Source organism: Panthera pardus, unplaced genomic scaffold (genome assembly GCF_024362965.1).
Source record: "Panthera pardus isolate Hobbes unplaced genomic scaffold, ASM2436296v1 HiC_scaffold_16, whole genome shotgun sequence".
Classification (NCBI taxonomy): domain Eukaryota; kingdom Metazoa; phylum Chordata; class Mammalia; order Carnivora; family Felidae; genus Panthera; species Panthera pardus.
The window spans coordinates 83302057-83323069 of NW_026526721.1; the positions used below are offsets into that span (position 1 = coordinate 83302057).

The 21013-nt window shown below is 36.6% G+C and overlaps 1 protein-coding gene across 3 annotated transcripts in view; it reads left to right on the top strand.

Annotated features, from left to right (window-relative positions):
* The window catches only part of MCCC1 (methylcrotonyl-CoA carboxylase subunit 1), a 58333-nt gene that overhangs the window by 7989 nt on the left and 29331 nt on the right, over positions 1-21013 (top strand). For all 3 annotated transcript variants that reach the window (XM_053903604.1, XM_019463276.2, XM_019463277.2), the window contains exons 4-9: positions 1195-1290; positions 6867-6988; positions 7534-7681; positions 7770-7891; positions 14218-14329; positions 16107-16188. In XM_053903604.1, coding sequence (XP_053759579.1) covers positions 1195-1290; positions 6867-6988; positions 7534-7681; positions 7770-7891; positions 14218-14329; positions 16107-16188 — 682 coding nt within the window. The remainder of the gene's footprint in view (positions 1-1194; positions 1291-6866; positions 6989-7533; positions 7682-7769; positions 7892-14217; positions 14330-16106; positions 16189-21013) is intronic.

Below are 21013 nucleotides of genomic sequence, written 5' to 3' on the forward strand. Positions count from 1 at the left end.
CAAAGTCTGATGCCCAACTGACTGAGCCACCCAGGTGCCCCTATTCACGTTTCTTAGAAGGAGAATGGATTTGTGTTTTGTGGAATTAAAGTTTAGAAACAAAAAATGACAACCAAAAAAACCTCATTATGTGTTACCTTAGGAGAAAATCCAAAGCTTTAACCTCCCGTGAGGCCCTCTGAAATCTGTGCTCCCTGGTCTGTCCAGACACATCTCTGGTCCCTGACCCCTTGGAGCCACTGGGCTCCAGCCACCCAAGCTTCTCTGTCAGTCCCTCAAATGGGCCAAGTTTCTTCCCACCCCAGGACCTTCATATATGTTGTTTGCTCTGTTTGGGAGGCTTGCCCCCATCTCCATTCCTGTTCTCAACTCCACATCCTGCACCCATTTGTCTGGCCAAGCCCTGGTCATCCTGGAGGAGCCGCTGATCTTCCTTCCCAGTCTTTCTTTGAGCACCCTTAGGCCTGATCAGTCTTCCTCTTCGCCTGCATTGTGTCCTTTGTTTTTCCTTCATGACCTTTCTCACAGTTGTCATTAAATATATGAATGTGTGTTTGATGTCTGTCTCCCTCTAGACAGGGACATTGTTTACTCTTGTACAGGCAGCTCCCACCTCAAAGCATGGCACATGGTCGGCATCCAGTAAGTCTTTGAATAAATGAATGATGTTTTCTGTCTTGTCTGCTTCAAGGGATGCGGTGATTATGTGAAAGTTTTAAAGGATGGTATAAAGGAGTTCACAAATGGATAGAAAGAGCATTATCATCCTGCCTAAATAATTATATAAACTTCAGTAAACTTCATAATTTTATTTCTTGCTGTATACAACTGTCCTATGTTTTGTCTCTTGGCAAATTGGCAAAGTTTTGGCATTAGATACTTTTAAAGTTATTATTGTTACTAATGATGATACTGTGGTTAATGCCTATTGCTTTTTATCCTAAAGACATTTTATTTCACTCTATCTAGTGTTTAGTTTATACATAAAAATCAAGTTTGGGCATCCTCTTCTTGCAAAGATTCCAAACTGGCTTATTTTTATAACATAGACATGAGCTGGTCCTTCTGTTTCTTATTTCTTGCATTGTTCTTGGGGAGCCACCCTTTTTATTTATAATAATCAGATGACCCTGAAGCAGTTCTGTCGTGTACTAGTGTGTGCTAGCCGTGTAAGCATGTAATATTCCTCAACAGGCAGATGAAGCATATTCTATTGGCCCCGCTCCCTCCCAGCAGAGCTACCTTTCTATGGAGAAAATCATTCAAGTGGCCAAGATCTCTGCTGCTCAGGTAATAAGATCATGCCGGTCTGGCTTAGACTGGCGGGATGGATGGGGGCAAAGGTGGGGCTGATAAACACTGCATCCGGTTCACTTCTTTTTTTTTTTTTTCCCTAAAGTTTATTTATTTTATTTTGAGAGAGAGAGCGTGAGCGAGAGAGGGGCAGGGAGGGGGGCGTGGAGAGAATCCCAAGCAGGCTCCACAGCTGTCAGCACAAAGCCCCATGCAGGGCTCAAACTCACCAACAGTGAGATCATGACCTGAGCTGAAATCAAGAGTCGGACGCTTAACCAACTGAGCCACCCAGGCACCCCAGTGTTCTGTTCTTTAGAATCAGTTCCTAGACTGAATAACTTAGGCATTAATTTATACACGCAGGTACTTAAAATATGTTTGTTTCTAAACTTTTTAGTTATCTCTTGGAGTAAAAAAACCCCTAGGAATGTACAGAGATGATACTAATACATGGACTTTATATATTTCCTTAGGAATGCAAGCACTATAACAGAAATAGCACTTCATATGTTTATCACGTGTTTGAACATATATGACACAGTATTATTACCTCCATTTTACAAATGTAAAATCTAACGCACAGAAGGTTACATGATATCCAAAATCATCTAATCTCGCTAATCAGAGCATTTTCCATGGCATTGTTTGGGAACACTGTAGAAATGCAGACTCTTAGGCCTCACCCCAAGCCACTGTAGTTTATATTTTTATGCATACTTTGCATTTTTATTAAGCTCCCCAGGTGCTTTGAAAGCAAAATTTATCATTGAATAAGACAGGATTAAACAAGAGTCTCCTGACTTCTAGCCCTATATCAGACGAGCCTGAGCAATAGAACTTCGTTGCCCTGCATTTTGAGAAAAGGGAAGGTAGTATTTACTCAGAAATTTCAGGCTTCAGACACCTGGGTGTCTTACTCGGTTAAGCTTCCAACTCTTAATCTCAGCTCAGGTCTTGATCTCGGGGTCGTGAGTTCAAGCCCCACATTGGGCACCACACTGGGTGTGGAGCCTATTAAAAAAATAATAAATGAGGGGTGCCGGGGTGACTCAGTTGGCTAGGCATCCAACTCTTCATTTTGGCTCAGGTCATTATCTCACAGTTTGTGAGTTCAAGCCCTACATTGGGATTCTTGGGATTCTATGTCTCCCCCTCTCTCTCTCTCTCTCTGCCCCTCTCCCATTTGCTCTCTCTCTCAAAATAAATAAACGTTAAACAAAAATAAGTGAAAAAAATAAAGAGTATGACTTGTTCTCTCCACCATGGGAAGAACATATCTCATTTCTGCTTGAAGATAGAGCCAACAGCAACAACTTTGGATCTGTACATACGTTTGAACAAGCGCAGCAGAAAGGTTACAAACTAAAAGCATGGAATAAATTATTTTGGCAGAGATTTAAGGGTAGGAGACAACAGTTTGTATCTTTACTGGTAAAGGCATGTTAGTACTATGGAATGAACGACGTTAACAGGCTTACAATCCTGTGATCCACTAGAGTGAATTGGCGGCTAAATACATACATACCTGATGGCTAGAGAAATTAGCTCCCTGGTTACAGTAGTGTTGTTGAGTTTTCCTTTCCGATATATTCAAATGCTCAAGAATTCTGTGATCTGGATATATTAAATTGTTCTTAATATAAATCAGCTAAAACTTCTTGAGGCCATTCCCATAATGTGTGGTTGGACTTTATTTTTGTAAGGAAACAGCTGCCTTTCTTTTTAGTTATAGAGAAAGAATATTTATCTAGTTCATCAGAGTTCTCTTGAATTAAGTATCTGTTCAAAAGAAAGGAGGCTAGCAACACCTCACCTTGAAAATGAAATTAAGGAAACAGTTATATTCACAATAACATTAGTAAAAATCAGTTAGCAAAATCAGTTGAAGACCTATGTATGAAAACTATAACATGTTGCTGCAAGAAAAGAAGTTCTAAATAAATGGATAGATGTATCATTGGAAGAATCAATATGTTACGACGGCAGTTCTTTCCAGATTGGTCTGTAAATTTAAGGCAGCCTTTATCAAAATCCCAATTGGCTTTTTTTTGGTCGATATTGACAAGCTGGTCCTAAAATAGCCCAAAGGTCTAGTATATAGTTAAAAGAATCTTGAAAAGACAATAAATTTGTAGACTCTCAGATTTCAGAATGCATTATAAAGCTACAGTAACCAAGACAGTATGCTATCAGAAGAGTAAATATAGTCAGTGCAGCCACATAGGAACTCCCCAAATAAACTCACACATATATGGTCAATTCATTTTTTAACAAAGGCGGTAAAGTAATTCAGTGGAAAATATAGTCTTTTCAACAGATTGTGCTGGAACAATTGGATGTTTATATGCAAAAAGATAAACCTAAAATCACCAATGAAAAGGAGTGATGTGCTGATACATGCTAAAAAATGTATGAACCTTGAAAATGTTGTGTTCAGTGAAAGAAGCCAGTCACTGAAGACTGTATGTATTATGTGATTCCATTTGTATGGAATGTCCAAAATAAGCAGATCTCTAGAAACAAAGTGGATTAGTGGCTCCATAGGCCTGGACATATGTAAGGAATGGAAGATAACTGCTAACAGGCATGGAGTTTCTTTTTAGGGTAATGAAAAGTTACATTATTAGATCTTAGTAACAGACTATGGTAATGATTGCACAATTCTGAATAGTAATAAAAATCATTGGATTGGCTAAGTTTATGGCATATTAATTACATGTCAATGAAGATGTTTTAAGAATGCAGTATCACAAAAAAAATAAAATAAGAAGAATGCAGTATTACTGCATACACAATAGAAAGGCTAAAATCAAAAAGACTGATAATACCTCATGTTGACAGGGATATGGAGAAACTTAGAACCATCATACATTGCTGGTGGAAACTCAAAATAGTACAGCCACTTTAGAAAACTGGCTGTTTTTTAAGAAGTTAAGCGTATATTTACCATATTTTGACCCAACAATTGCTTGTGCTCCGGGGTATTTACCCAAGAGAAATGAAAAATATGTTCACACAGACTTACTTGTACATGAGTGTTCATAACAGCATTATTCAAAATAGTCCAAAACTGGAAAAATCCAAATGAATGATAAACAAAATGTGGGATATCCATTCAGTGCGTAAACAAATGTAAAAAGATTTATAAAAAGAAATGAACTATGATGCATACAACAAGGCTGAACCACAGAACATTAGGCTAAGTTAAAGAAGCCAGACACATAAGACTACGTACTATGTGGTTCCATTTATATGAGATTTCTTAAAAATGGCAAAATTCTAAGAGATCAAAAAACAGGTCAGTAATTGCTTGGTTCTAGGAACAGAGATTAATCAATAATGCATAGAAGCACAGAGGAACTTTTTCAAGTGATATAAGTGTTCTAAAACTGGATTGTAGTAATAGTTGTACAGTTGTATAAATTTGTTAAATTCATCAAACTATACATGAGTGAATGCTGTGTATTGTAAAACGTGCCTAAAAACAAAAGCTGCTAAAAAACCAAGGAGGACTGGGAGGTAGACCTGTTTCACTTTGCCTCAAATAAATAATATTTGATATTTATATAAAATTACTAAAATTGAACTTTGGTTTAAAAGACTTCCAACTTGGGGGGCACCTGGGTGGCTTAGTCAGTTACTTAACTGACTCTTCATTTTGGTTCAGGTCATGATCTCACGGTTCGGTTCATGAGTTCAAGCCCCGAGTCTGAGTGCACTTAAAGCATGGAGCCTGCTCAGGAGTCTCTTTCTCCCTCTCTCTCTGCCCCTCCCCTGCTCGTATGTGTGCATGTGTGTACTCTCTCTTTTTCTCTCTAAAAAAATAAATATAAACATTTAAAAAAAAAGACATCAAACTGACATTAAAATGTGATTGTCTAGCATTTTATTATCTAGGATTCTGTTGTTTGCTGTCACTAAGATTTGGGTTTTTCTGTTCATGTGACTTTCCCAGATATCTGAAGGGCACCCCTTTAATTTTGAAACATAACTATTCTTTGAATTTATCTGTTTTGAAGTAGTGTTGGCTGTGCTTTTTTCTTCTTACATCCTCTTGGTTATAATTATTATATATACTTATTATTTTTGAAGAACAAAAATGCCTTCGGGGCTGTTGAGGTTAGAGAAGAAGTTGCTTTATCCCTCACTGAATCATGTAAGCCTATTCTGCTTTTTGCTTTCCTCTGTATTCTCCCTTTTTGCTGTCAGTATGTTTGCTCTTAGGAATCATACTGTTCTTCGGGTACTAATTTTCCTGTTCTGTGGGCTAGAAAACCAGATAAATTTCTTAAAATTCTGAGTAAGTTTTAAGTGACTAGGTTAACATATAAGGAGGTCCTTGTTCACTAAAGTGTATGTAGACTTTAATATATGACTTTTTGTTTGCTTCTTAGCTTTTTTTCTGGAAAGGTGACATTGGCAGATAGTGACCTGAAGATAAACAAGGTATTATTGTGCTAGTGTGTTCCTTTCAGCTTTTGGGTACCATGGTTTCAATTCCAGGCCAGCTTTGTATGGAGACAGAGTGAACAACACCCTCCACCCCCCACCCCCCACCCCCCCCCCGCCCTTTACTCCTGCTTGCAAATATTCAATTGACATTCTATCCTAATAGCAGTATAATTAAAATACCGATTTGGGGAGCACCTGGGGTGGCTTAGTCGGTTAAGCATCCGACTCTTGATTTTGGCTTGGGTCATGATCTTGTGTTTCATGGGTTCAAGCCCCACGAATTGACAGTGCAGAGCCTGCTTGGGATTCTCTGTCTGCCCCTCCCCTGCTCGTGCTCACACTCTCTCAAAATAAACAAATTTTTAAAAGCATGTAAAAAATAAAATACAGATTCTTCTATATGATCCAACAATTTCACTTAAATACCTAAAAGAATTTAAAGCAGCGATTCAAACAGGTACTTGTACACTAATGTTCATAGCAGTGTTAGTCACAAAAGCAAAAGGTGGAAACAATCCACACGTCCATCAAAAGATGACTGTGTAAAAAAAACTGTGGAATATGCAGTAATATTATCCAGCCATGAAAAGGAATGGAATTCTGACACATGCAACAACATGGAAGAACTTGAAAACATAATGCTAAATGAAATAAGCTGTACACAAAAAGAAATATTGTACAATTCCATTTATATTAGGTGCCTCGATTGGGTATTCACAGAGACAGAAAGTAAAATAGAGGTAATCAGGGACTGTGGAATTAATATTTAATGGGTACAGAGTCTCCGTTTGGGTGATGGCAACATTCTGGAAATGGATAGTGGTGACGGTTGCACGGCATTATGAATGTCCATTAATGCCAATGAACTGTACGCTTAAAAGTGGTTAAAATGGTAAATTTTATGTTGTGTATATATTACCACAGTAAAAAGAAGTATAGATTTTTCTGGTTCAGGTAAGTCTTCAGAACTTTAGTATGAACGTTTCAGATATGTCTTTGGAAACAGATCTTGATAGTACCCATAGTGTACCTATCACCAGTGTAGGGAGAGGCTTCCTCAGAAATATGACGTCACCTGCATCACAGTGCTAAGTTTGTCCTTCCATTCTCACTTCTAGGCTATCCATCCAGGATATGGTTTTCTTTCAGAAAACATGGAATTTGCCGAACTCTGCAAACAAGAAGGAATTATTTTTATAGGTCCTCCTTCATCTGCAATTAGAGACATGGGTATAAAGAGGTATGAGTTTATATCTTTTAAATATAACCATAGGAAGGTCAATTGAAATGGTCTATCTATAATAGATATGGTAATCCATGGTTGTTGTTATAGGCTTATGTGGTTTATCTGCCACTCCAGTGAGTTACAGAAGTGTTCAATTCATTAGCGTTTCTAATCAATATCTGGATTAGTTTGGGGAATTTTTTTTTTAAATATATTGTCAAATTGTTTTCCATACAACACCCAGTGTTCATCCCAACGAGTGCCCTCCTCCATGCCCATCACCCACTTTCCCCTCTCCCCCAAGTTTGGGGAATTAAAAACAAGGTGGGATGAACTATCACATAAAAAACTGGATTCCTAGTTATCACAAGAAAACTAATATTTTAATATTTGTGTTAATATTTGTTGTCTCAGACTGCAGTCTTTTTTTTTTTTTTTTTTAACCTCTGGGATATTTTATTTAAAAAGTTCCCTTGTATTTTGTAGATTGGGCTGTTTTGTTCTTCTCTTGTATGAAATAATTCGCAGAATTGAGGCACCTCCTCTTTTTTATTCGAAAGCACATCCAAATCCATAATGGCTGCTGCGGGAGTGCCTGTTGTGGAGGGATATCATGGAGAGGACCAGTCGGATCGGTGTCTGAGGGAGCATGCGGGGAGAATAGGTTATCCTGTCATGATTAAAGCCGTCCGTGGTGGAGGAGGAAAAGTAAGATTGTGCGTGCTCATGTTTTTCATTTCAGGATAGTCTTCTCTGTTTTATTTAGTTTGCGGTCTTAACTATCTTGCCCTCTTAGGGAATGAGGATCGTTAGATCTGAAGAAGAATTTCAAGAGCAGTTAGAATCAGCACGGAGAGAAGCTAAGAAGTCTTTCAATGATGATGCTATGCTGATTGAGAAGTTTGTGGACACGCCAAGGTGGGTTTGGCTTTTTTTCTGAGTCAGATTTTTAAAATTAAACTTTAAAAGAAATGTAGGCAAACTATATGAAATGTAAAATTCTAGTAGTACATAATAAGTACATTAAATTCCCCAATCCCACCCCCTGATGTAACCACTTAGTGTAGTATGGTATGCATCCCTCCAGGTATTTTCTAAGTGAATAGAAATACACATACGTATACTCACAGAGTACAAACTACATACAGAAGTGCAGTGAGTAGAATCTTACATAGTATTACATGCTAAGATTACATCATAGCCATCTTTCTGTCAGTAAATATAGGTCTACCTTATTCTTTTTATTGGGCTTAATAGTTCCATGATATTGATGTACCATTAATTTATTCAGTCAATTTCTTATTGATGGAACTTAGGGTTTTTTCCAAAATAAAAAAAAGGGGGAGCACCTGGGTGACTCACTCGGTTAAGTGTCCAACTTCGGCTCAGGTCATGATCTCATGGTTTGTGAGTTCGAGTCCCGCGTAGGGTTCTTTGCTGACAGCTCAGAGCCTGGAGCCTGCTTTGGATTCTGTGTCTCCCTCTCTCTGCTTCTCTCTCTGTCTCTCTCTCTCTCAAAAATAAACATTAAGATTTTTTTTAAAAATTCTTATAAAAAATTAAGTTTTATCTTACAGAACTCTATAAGCATCCATTGAGATTTTCAGAAATAGATACCTAAATTGAATTGTAAGTGATATGTTAACAAGTAATAATACTAACACCTCACCCTTATATTTCACTTACCATAATCTTACCGTCCTAATTCTGATCTAATTCCTGCAACAATCCTGTGGGTAGGCCTATTCCTATTTTGCAGGTGAGGACACTGAGGAACAGAGTGGTCATATGACTTGCTTGAGGTCTCCCAGTTGGGAAGTGGTGAAGCTGGGATTTGAATTCAGAATTCACACTCTAAGACACTGCACTAAACTGCTTCTCTAGGTACTGCTATAACAAATGCCACGTGAATTTCTAATTTTTTTATTTTCTGGAATTTTACTTTCACATGTATTGCTTAAAATAAGATACTGACTATAAAAGCTTCTCGTTTCATACATTTTGTGGTAATTATATATATGTATATAAAACCTGTTGGTTAAGTGACTCTATAAAGAATAATTCACTTGGGAACTATGTGAAAGGAGAGGGATTTACCTTGAAGGTAATATACCCTGAAGCTTCAGGCCCTTCCCTTGTCTGAGCCTCTTCTAAGATCTTATACCTAATTTTGTATTCTTCTTAAAGATGGCCCCCAAATTGTTTTTGTTTCAAGTGCTACAAAACTTCGAATTGACCCTGAGCATGGCATGCTAAGCTAAATTCATTTAGAGTTTGATAGTAAAAACAAAAGTGAATTTTAAAATAGGCCAGTTGATTAGGAGAGTGCGTCATATTTCCACCTTAGTGGAAAGTGAGGCAAAACTGGAGGAAATTCCAGGGTCAACTGAGGGCTCCCTTTCACAATACATTTCAAAGGAGAATAGGCTGACTATCCAAATTGACATGCTCTTGAGTTAGAATTGCCGTGGAGCCATCAGCTAGCTATTCCAGTGACCATAACTCAATAACATTTTTCCAAGATGTAAATTCTTTGCATGTGAAATGTTAGCTGTATATTACCTCACATTGTAATTTGTTTCCCCAATAGCTTGGAAGCTCTTGGGAATCAACGACGTGGTAGTATGTTCCTTTTTGTTTTCCCCTATATATCACCTGGCATGCTACTTTCTTCATGACAGGCATCAATAATAATATTTTTTTATAATATAGAAGTAATATAAATATTACTATATTTATACTTATTATATTATTGTATATATTATTATAAACAAATATAAATTTCCACATTACAAACATGGAAAATACAGATGATAGAAAACAAAGTCACTCATAATCTCATTCTCCTAATATGAGTAATAGTATTTCTGTATATATTTATTCTGAATTTTCTAGTAATATTTTAATGTCATGGTAATTAACTATTTTACTATATAACAATTAATTATAGTAATTGATTAATTAATTACTAAATAATTAGCTGTTGAGTTAATGGAGTGCTGGAAGATTGTCAAGGTGGTGCTTATAACTGAGGAAAGTAGATATCAAGATGTTTTATAAATCTGCTCAGAACTGTTGAGCTTATCTGAAAGGCTGGGATAGAAAACAATCTTCAAAGTGTACTATTTTGGAAGATAAAAAAGAAATCAGGTTCCTCTCTCATTTTATATTCAATATATATTCTAGATGGGTTAAAAATGTAGTTAGGAAAATAAAAACTATAGAACTCTTAGAAAATACCAAGGCGTTCTTGGTTGACTCCAGCTGTCTCTGTCTATGTAGCCAGATCCCAGCAGTGGCTGAATTGGAACAGCTGAGATTTGGTGCACCTCCTGGTTCTTACACACTGTGCTGCAGGATCTCTATGTTAGATAAAGCAGCACAGCAAAGGATTAGTTAGAAAAAGGAAAATAACAAAAGCGATCCGAAGACTACAGAAATCATAACAGAACACAGATCCTCAATTAGTTTCTCTTATAAGCAGCGAAAGGAATAAGTATTTCCAACTTCTGAGAACTCGGAAAAAAAACTGCGTTGTGCTGCTGGTGTGTGTTTCTTTCAAAACCTGGAGTCCTTGCTACAGTGCCTCTTTCCCGGAAGCAGCTAAAAGAAAAGGGAGTGTCAATAGAAGTAAAATTTTACAGTTGGAATTTGAAAAGCAAACCATTCGATTCCAACACGTAAAGAGTTTGGAGGTTGTCACCCGCATCCGAAAAGCAAGTAAAAATCTGAACAAAATGAGAGTCAGTGAATTTTAGACGCATCAGAGAGCTGGGGCCGCAGGGCAGACCACCACCCTGAAATCTGGATGGCGCATGAATACAGCGAATCACAGCCAAGGTCCGCTTGCCCAGAGCAGAAGCCACTGCACCCATAAACTGATAGGAACACTTCTGTGGGGATTTTGGTAACTTACTGGAGTCTGCGTGTTGACTAGCTTGATAGTGAGAAACTCCTCAAGGTCCAGTGTTAGGGGAACCCCGAATTTTCATGAGTTTTCCCTTCAAGAACACCACCAGGTTCTCACAGTGAGAATCCAGGAAAAATTCCCTCCTGCTTGGGGACAGAGAGAGGAGAATTGTAACCATTTGAAATAGGCCCAGAGTGATCTGTTGTCCCTAACAAAGGCCAGCTCTGCAGGGGAAATTTTACCAGCACCTTTTCTGTCCTGTGAGAAGGGCAGTTAGCCAACTCTCACCCCTTTCCAGCTTTCCTATTTTATGTAAAGAAAGAAAAAAATGCTAAGAAACACTTCTCAGGGGCTCCTGACTGGCTCAGTAAGTGAAGCGTGGGACTCTTGATCTTGGGGTCGTGAGTTCAGGTTTCATGTTGGGTGTACAGATTACTCTAAAGATAGATAGATAGATAGATAGATAGATAGATAGATAGATAGATAGATAGATAGATACAAAGAAAAAGAAAGAAAGAAGGAAAGAAAGAAAAAAAGAGGATGGTGTGTTCATGAGCATAGACGCCTGTAGTATACAAGGATACAGGCCCACTAAAAGACTGAGATTAAGATAGATAGATAGATATAAAATAAAATCCTGAGATTTAATCATTAGATTACAGAATGTTTTCTCTCCCCTGCACCCTTCTACCATGTCACCAGGGCCCCAGTATAATAATGAGGTAAGAACTGCAAGGCACAGGCTCTATTTAAGAAGAGTTCATAGTCAAAGACAACAGGAGAAACAAAACAAAACAAGGACCCTAGAGGATACAAGCCTTTGGTACCTACAGCTACTGCAGACATTAAACCCAGTCTCCTAGCTAGGTTAACATTAAACCTTACATTAAAAGTCTGTTTGCTTTATTTATCATTATGTGATACCTCATGTATGGCTTTTAACAAAAAAAAAAAAATTACAAGGCATGCTAAAAGGCAAGAAAAAGCACGGTGCGAGGAGACAAAGCAAACACCAGAACCACAAATTCTGGAATTATCAGATATAGAGGTTAAAGTAACTGATTAATATGTTAAGGGCTCTAATGGACTGAGCAGACCACATGCAAGAACATTTGGGAACTGTAAGCAGAGAGACAGACATTCTAAGAGAAAAGTCAAAAGAAAATGCTAGGAATCAAAAACACTGGAACAGAAATAAGAATGCATTTGATGGACTCCTTAGTAGACCGGACACAGCTGAGGAAAGAATCAGCGACCTTGAACATACGTCAGTGGAAACTTCCCAAATAGAAATGCAAAGAGAAATAAGAATGAAAACAAACAGAACATAATGTCTAATGACTGTGGGACAATTTTAAAAGAAGTAAAGTGTATTATTTGAACACTACAAGGGGAAGAAAGAAACCAAGAGAAATATTTGCAGTGATAATGACCAGAAATGTTCCAAAATTACCAAATTTTCTAATGTCCCAAAAACCAAACCATAGCACCAGGAAGCTCAGAGGACACCAAGCAGAATAAATATCAAAACATTTTTGAATACTATTCAGACTGCAGGAAACCAAAGACAAATAGAAAATCTTGGAAAAAAACACAAGGAGTAAGAACCCCTTACCTACAGAGAAACAAGGATAAGTATACCAGGCTTAAGCAAGAATAAGGTGGAGTGAAATATTTATAAAGCATTGAAAGAAAAAAAAAAACCCTAATATAGAATTCTGTGTCCAGTGAAACTGTCCTTCAAACATGAGGGAAAGAGAGAGACTTCCTCAGACAAACAAAACTTGACTTGTAAGAAATGATAAGAGAAGTTCTTCAGAGAGAAGGAAAATGATACAGATCAGAAATTTGGATCTCCATAAAGAAAGGAAGAGCATTAGAGAAGGAATGAGTGAAGGTCAAATAAAATCCTTATTTTTCTTTTCCTAATTGATCTCACAGACAACAGTTTGTCCAGAGCAGTAATAGCAAGAGATTGTTTGGTGATGATAACTTAAAGGTAAATGAAAGGGGGAGGAAAACTCAAGAAGGCAGATCCAAAAACAAGAAATCACCTCCTATTATTTTGTCAAGAGAATGTGTTGGACAGTTTGGAAAATTTTAAATCGAACATTCGGTAGAAATGGTATATCAAGAAACTAAATTCTTCTAAGTGGTTTAATGAAGTGGCTTCATGTGGTGAACAAAAAGGAACAGAAATGAGCTATTGTGCTAAAACAGTACATTTACGAGAACTTTCCTGTTTTTTTTTTCTTTTTGACAATTTTTATTTTTAAAAACAGGAAAAGCACTTGCTGATCACTCATTTCTACATCATGGTGGTGAATATTTGAGGTGAACTACAGAGTGAACTTATCAAAATAAAGCTACTGAGAAGAGTGCTTTCATGTTCACCAAATGGTCTGTTTATGCTTATTTTCCATAGTGTTATGTACATCTACTCTTTTTTTTTAAGTTTATTTATTGAGAGAGAGAGAATGAGCAGGGGTTGGGGGCAGAGAGAGAACAGGAGAGACAGAATCCTAAGCAGGCTCCGCACTGTCAGTGCATGACATGGGGCTTGATCTCACAACCATGAGATCGTGACCTGGGCCAAAATCAAAGTATGCTTAACTGACTGAGCCACCCAGGCGCCCCTGCATTTACTCTTAATATGATTTCTCAAAATTTTACTATGTTAGACTCCACTTTAAAGTGCCTTTTTTGTTTTTATGATATAATGGTCTTTTTTTAAAATTAATCTATATTACTTTATTTCTTAACCTTTTTACGGATGAGCCATTGTAATTTTTAGTCTGCCTTAGTTTATAAAGTCTGACCATAAGAGTTGATTTTTAAAAATCCCCTGATTGGGGTGCCTGGGTGGCTCAGTCTGTTAAGCATCTGACTTCGGCTCACGTCATGATCTTGTGGTCCAAGAGTTTGAGCCCCGTGTCAGGCTCTGTGCTGACAGCTCAGAGCCTGGAACTTGCCTCAGATTCTATGTCTCCCTATCTCTCTGCCCCTCCCTTGCTTACACTCTCTGTCTCAAAAATAAATAAACATTTAAAAAAAAAATTTAAAAGAAACAAAAACTAAAAATTCCCTGATCATAAAAACGTTTTCATTGGCTTTTTGAACGTGAGTATGAAATGTGTCTATAATTTGTAATTTTGAGGTAGGATTTATCAGTGTTTTCCTTGACAGTTTGTACTTGTGATTTGCCCCTACTCTGAGGTCATAAATATAGTCTCCTATGTTTTCTGTCTCATTTCCTAATCACTTCATATACATAAATTTTTTTCTAGAATGTTTATTCTACAAATGGAAACTTTTTCATTGTGTTTTTAAATAGGCACGTAGAAGTCCAGGTGTTTGGTGACTACCATGGCAATGCTGTATACTTGTTTGAAAGAGATTGTAGTATACAGAGGAGACATCAGAAGATCATTGAGGAAGCCCCAGGGGTAAGGACCTTGTAAAGACAGCTTCTCTGTAACATAAACCTCAATCGCTCTGATTTTCACATCAGAAATCTGTGAAGTTAGTGTCTGAATAACTGCTTCCCAGTGGTAATATAATGGTAAGGCCCCACTGCAGCATTGAGGATGAGGAGGGAGTTGATATTCTTGGGCTACCATAGAGAGGGCACACAACAGGGCCGTGATTCTTCGGGATGGTATCTAGGAAAATCTACTCTGATCCAAGTACAGACTGTGCCTGACTTATGGTGATTCAACTTAGAACTTTTTTAGTTTACACTGGTGCAAAAGTGATACATACTTAGTAGACATCATACTTCAAATTTTGAATTTTCATCTTTTCCTGGGCTAGTGATAATGTGGTGTGATGCTGTCTTGTGATGCTTGACAGTGGCTGCAAACCACGGCTCCCAGTTAGCCACACTGTCATGAGGGTAAAGGACTAATATACTTAAAATTATTCTTATCCGTGCTAGTTCTTACACTCAGTACTCAGTATTCAACAAATAACATGAGATACTCTACCCTTTATTATAGAGTAATTTTTACTTCAGATGATTCTGCCCGGCTGTAAGCTAATGTGAGCGTTCTGAGCATATTTAAGGTAGACTAGGTTAAGTTATGATGTTTGGTAGGTTACGTGTATTAAATGCATTTTCAACTTCTGATATTTTTAACTTATGATGGGTTTATCCAACATAACCGTACTATAAATTGAGGAAGATCTGTGTCTGACTTACAGTGAGCAACTGCATAATGTTTCCATGTAGATTTTAAATTATATTTAATGGGAACGTTTGAGGAATGGATTGGCCTGGTTCATTGAATGTATTTTTTATGAAGAAGATTCTTTATCTTAACTGCTATTTCAGATGTTCCTAAAATATATTAGTCCTCTAATATATGCCTTAGAGGTTTCTTATAGAGGAGAGAGATTTGCTCCTATTTGGCAACTTTTGCCCCCTTGGAATTAATTGTTTACATTTCTTTGACCCTGCCTCTTGATTGATTTGTTACCTCTTCTTCGATTTGCATTTCTTTTGAGCCTGCTATTGTCCAGAGGCTTCTCTCTTGCCCAAGGTTTTATACATGTTTCCTTTTCAGTAGGTACTTCTAGAAGGTCAGGATCTGAGGTTTCTGTTTAATCAGTTTGTTTAAACAGTCTCACACTGTTTTCAAATTTTTATTTTTGTTGTAGAGTACATTGTATGGTTTGAGGTAAATGTCAATAATAATTTCAATAAAGCTTTTTTTTTTCAAACGATAATAGCTTAAATATATATCTATTTTTAAATGTTGAAACCTTTGCCTACTTTTTAACCTACAGTTCTTTTTGTGAACCTGTCTTATTAACTTGGAATATCAAGGTTTACCATTATTCTAAGATAATTGTTGGGCACGTGGCCCAGATTGCTCTGTCATCTTTAAACAAAATAGAGATCACTCAGAGTTTTCATATTGGTGCATGTAATTTGAAGCAGGAATATAGTCCTGAAAGTAATGTAGATAAGGAGATAAGTAAGTCATTCTGCTGAATAATATCTGCAGTTCATAGAAATTACTCACAGAACCATTAAAGTCTGGTATAGGGACAGTTGACTATGGTATGGGATGTATTTCTTGATGAAATGTATAACATTAGCTATTTATCCTCATTATCGCTTCAATGTTTGATACCTAGAAACGCAATATTGGATCTTAATGGAAATTTCTAGTAGGGCAAAGTACTAATCAAAATTTATTTTAAATATTTTTTTCACAGCCTGGTATTAACTCTGATGTAAGAAAAAAGCTTGGAGAAGCTGCAGTCAGAGCTGCTAAAGCTGTAAATTATGTTGGAGCAGGTATGCTAAGATTACTTTGAATAGAGGAGAAGCAACATTTATGTTCAGAAGGCAAAAGAAACATATAACTTTAAATCATTGGCTTTCAAACTTTTACAAATTATATCCACATTAAGAAATACATTTTGGGGCTCCTGGGTGGCTCAGTCGGTTAAGCATCTGACTTCAGCTCAGGTCATGATATCACCGTTGGCGGGTTCAAGCCCTGCATCAAGCTCTGTGCTGACAGCTCAGAGCTTGGAGCCTACTTCAGATTCTGTGTCCCCCTCTCTCACTGCCCCTCCCTCACTCTCACTCTGTCTCTCTCTGTCTCTTGAAAATAAATAAATGTTAAAAAAAGAAAAAGAAATACAGTTTACATTGAGACCCAGTATATACACATAAGTATTTATGTTTATATACATGTATATTTGAAAAAAAAATTCACTAAACAGTACTTAACCCTAATTATGTGTAATGCTATTTGATATTTTCTATCCTATTTTAAAATAAAATCACTAAAATGATTTCTTTTGCATTTTTTAAAATTAGTAAATAATTTTTTTAGAGCAGTTTTAGTTTCATGGGAAACTTGAGTGAAAAGTACAGAGAGTTCCCATACCCCCATGCCCACACTTGCACGGCCTCCCCAACTATCAACATCCCAGTGATTCATTTGTTACAATGAATAAACCTATAATGACATGTCATTATCATCTAGAATCCATAGTTTACATTAGGGTTCACTCTTGATGATGTACATTCTATGATATTGTTATACATTATACATTTGGAAAAATGTAGAATGACATGTATCCACCATCGTAGTGTCATAGAGTACTTTCAATGCCTCTGGTATCCTCTGTGCTCTGCTTTTTATCCCTCCCTGTCTTTAACTCCTGACAACCTCTGATCTTTCTATTGCCTCCATAGTTCTGCCTTTTCCAGAATATCATATAGATGAAACCATACAGTTTATAGCCTTCTAAGATTGGCTTTTTTTCACTTAGTAATAGGCATTTAAGTTTCCTCCATATCTTTTCATGACTTGGTCATTTCTGTTTAGTGTTGAATCATATCCCATTGTCTGGATATACCACAATTTATCCTGTCACCTACTGAAAGACATCTTGGGTGCTTCTAAGTTTGGCAGTTATAAATAAAATAGTTATAGGGGCGCCTGGGTGGCTCAGTCGGTTGAGCGTCCGACTTCGGCTCAGGTCATGATCTTGCGGTTTGTGAGTTCGAGCCCCGCGTGGGGCTCTGTGCTGCCAGCTCAGAGCTTGGAGCCTCCTTTGGATTCTGTGTCTCCCTCTCTCTCTGCCCCTCCCATGCTCATGCTCTGTCTCTCCCTGTCTCTCAATAATAAATAAACATTAAAAAAAAAAATTAAAAAAAAAAACAGTTATAAAAATCTGTGTGCAGAGTTTTGTGTGGACAGTTTCAATTTATTTAGGTAAATACCAAACAGTTTGGTCAGTGGATCATATGGTAAGAGTATGTGTTTAGTTTTGTAAGAAGCTGCCAGACTTTCTTCCAAAGTGTCTGTACTATTTTGCATTCCCACCAGCAATGTGTGAGAGTTCCTGTTGCTCCACATCTTCACTAGCATTTGGTATTGTCAGTGTTCCATTTAATAGGTGTGTAGTGGTGTCTCATTTTAATTTGTATTTCCCTAATAACATATGATGTGGAACATCTTTTCATATGCTTACTTGCCATCTGTGTTTCTTCTTCACTGAGGTCTGTTCAGGTGTTTTGCCCATTTTTTAAATTGGACTGTTTGTTTTATTATTGAGCTTTAAGATTTCTTTGTATATTTTGGATACCAGTCCTTTATCAGAAGTATCTTTTGCAAGTATTTTCTCTCAGTTGGTGGCTTATCTTCTCATTCTTTTGACATTATCTTTTGCAGAGCGTAAGTTTTTAATTTCAATGAAGCCTGCCTTATCAATTATTTCTTTAATGAATCATGCCTTTGCTGTTGTATCTAAAAAGACATCACTATACTCAAGGTCATCTAGGTTTTCTCCTGCTGCCTTCTAAGAATTTTATGATTTTGTGTTCTAAATTTAGGTCTGTGATCCATTTTAAGTTAATTTTTGTGAAGGGTATATAAGGTCTGTGTCTAGATTCATTTTTTTGCATGTAGCTGTACAGTTGTTCCAGCACCATTTTTGGAAAAGACTATCTTTGCTCCATTGCGTTGCCTTTGCTCTTTTTTTTTTTTTTTTAATTTTTTTAACGTTTATTTTTGAGACAGAGAGACAGAGCATGAATGGGGGAGGGTCAGAGAGAGGGAGACACAGAATCTGAAACAGGATCCAGGCTCTGAGCTGTCAGCACAGAACCCAACGCGGGGCTCAAACTCACGGACCGCGAGATCATGACCTGAGCCGAAGTCAGCCGCCTAACCGACTGAGCCACCCAGGCGCCCCGCCTTTGCTCTTTTGTCAAAGATCAATTGACTAGGGGCGCTGTCAAAGATCAATTGACACGCTCGAACTCCGTGAGTTCGAGCCCCGCGTCAGGCTCTGTGCTGACAGCTCAGAGCCTGGAGCCTGTTTCAGATTCTGTGTCTCCCTCTCTCTGACCCTCCCCCATTCATGCTCTGTCTCTCTGTCTCAAAAATAAATAAACGTTAAAAAAAAAAAAAAAGATCAATTATTTATATAGGTTTATTTCTAGGCTATGTGTTCTGTTTCACTGATCTATTTATTTGTTCTTTCCCTAGTACTTCATTGTTTTGAATACTGTAGCTTTATAGTAAGTCTTGAACTCAGATAGTGTCAGTCCTCCAACTTTGTTATTCTCCCTCAATATTGAATTGGCTATTCTGGGTTTTTTCTCCATATAAAACACTAGAATCAATTTTTTGATATCCACAAAATAACTTCCTGGGGTTTTGATTGAGATTGTGTTGTCTCTATAGAACAAGTTGGGAGAACTGACATCTTGATGATGCTGAGTCTTCTTATCAATGAACATGGAATATTTTTCCATTTTGTTCTTTCTTGACTTCTTTCATCAGAATTTTGTAGTTTCCTCATATAGATCTAGTACATATTTTGTTAGATTTATACCTATTTCATTTTGGGAGTGCCTGTGTAAATGATACTGTGTTTTTAATTTCAAATTCTATTTGTTCTTCATATATAGGAAAACAATTGACTTTTATATATTAACCTTGTATCTTGTAACCTTGATATGATCACTTATTAGTTTGAGGCATTTTTTGGTCAGTTCTTTTGGATTTTCTACATAGATAAGCCATCTGTAATGAGACAGTTTCATCTTTTCCTTCACAATCTGTATACCCTTTATTTCCTTTTCTTGTTTTGCATTAGCTAGGACTTACAGTATGATGCTGAAAAGGAATGGTGAGAGTGGGCATCCTTCCCTTATTTCTGATCTTAGTGGGAAAGCTGGTTTCTCACCATTGAATATAATGTTAGCTGTAAGTTTTTGTAAATCTTCTTTATCAAATTGAGGAAGTTCCTCTCTATTCCTAGTTTGTCAAGAGTTTTTATTATAATTAGGTATTGGATTTCATCAAATGCTTTTCTGCATCTATTGATATAATCTTGTGGTTCTTCTTTAGCTTAGTGATATGATGGATTACCTTGATTGATTTTCAAATGTTGGACCAGCCTTGCATTCCTGGGATAAATCCCACTTGGTCGTTGTACATACTTATTTTTACACATTGTTAGATTTTATTTGCTAATATTTTGTTAAGGATTACTGCATCCACATTTATAAGAGATTTGATTTGTAGTTTTTTTGTAATCTTTCTCTGGTTTTGTTATTAAGGTAATATTGTCCTCATAAAATGAGTTAGGAAGTACTCTGTCTTCTGTCTTTTGGAAGAGATCATAGAGAATTGGTATAAATTCTACCTTCAGTGCTTGGTAGAACTCATCAGTGAGCCAATCTGGGCCTATTTTGGAGGTTTTGGAGGTTATTAATGATTATTTCAACTTCCTTAGTAGATATAGGCCTATTCAGATTGTTTCAGAGTGATTTTTTTTCCTTGTGTGACTTTTGGCAGATTGTGTCTTGGAAAGAATTGGTCTATTTCATCTAAGTTATCAAATTTATGGGCATAAAGTTGTTCATAATACACATTTAATATCCTATTAATTATTAATAGGATTATTAATTTATTATTATTAACAAGACCTATATTGATTTGCTTTCTTTCATTTACAATATTAATAATTTGTCTCTTCTTTTTTTCTTAAATAATTTGGCTAGAGACTTGTGTATTTTATTGATCTGGTTTTATTGGTTTTCTCTATAGATTTTCTATTTTGAATTTCATATATTTCTACTCTATTATTTCTTTTCTTCTGCTTACTTTGGAATTAATTTGCTGTTCTTTTTCTAGTTTTCTATAATGGAAGCTTAATTTTGATCTTTCTTCTCTTCAAATATATGGATTCAGTGCTACAAATTTCCCTCTAAGCACCGCTTTCAATGCAGCCCACAAATTTTAAAGTTATATTTCTATTTTTATGTAGTTTTAATATTTTTAAATTTCACTTGGGATTTCTTCTTGACCCATGTGGTACTTTGTAATATGTTATTTAATCTGCAAGTATTTAAGAATTTTTTTCCAGCTGTCTTTCTATTACTGATTTCTAGTTCAATTGATTTTTAGTTTAATTGTGGTCTTGACAGCAAACATTGTATGATACCTTTTCTTTTAAATTTGTTAAGGTCTTTTCTATGGCCCTGAATGTGGTCTGTCTTGGTGAATGTTCCATGTGAGTTTGAGAATGTGTAATCTGCTCTTGTTGGATAAAGTAGTCTATAGACATCAATTGTATCTAGTTGATTGGTG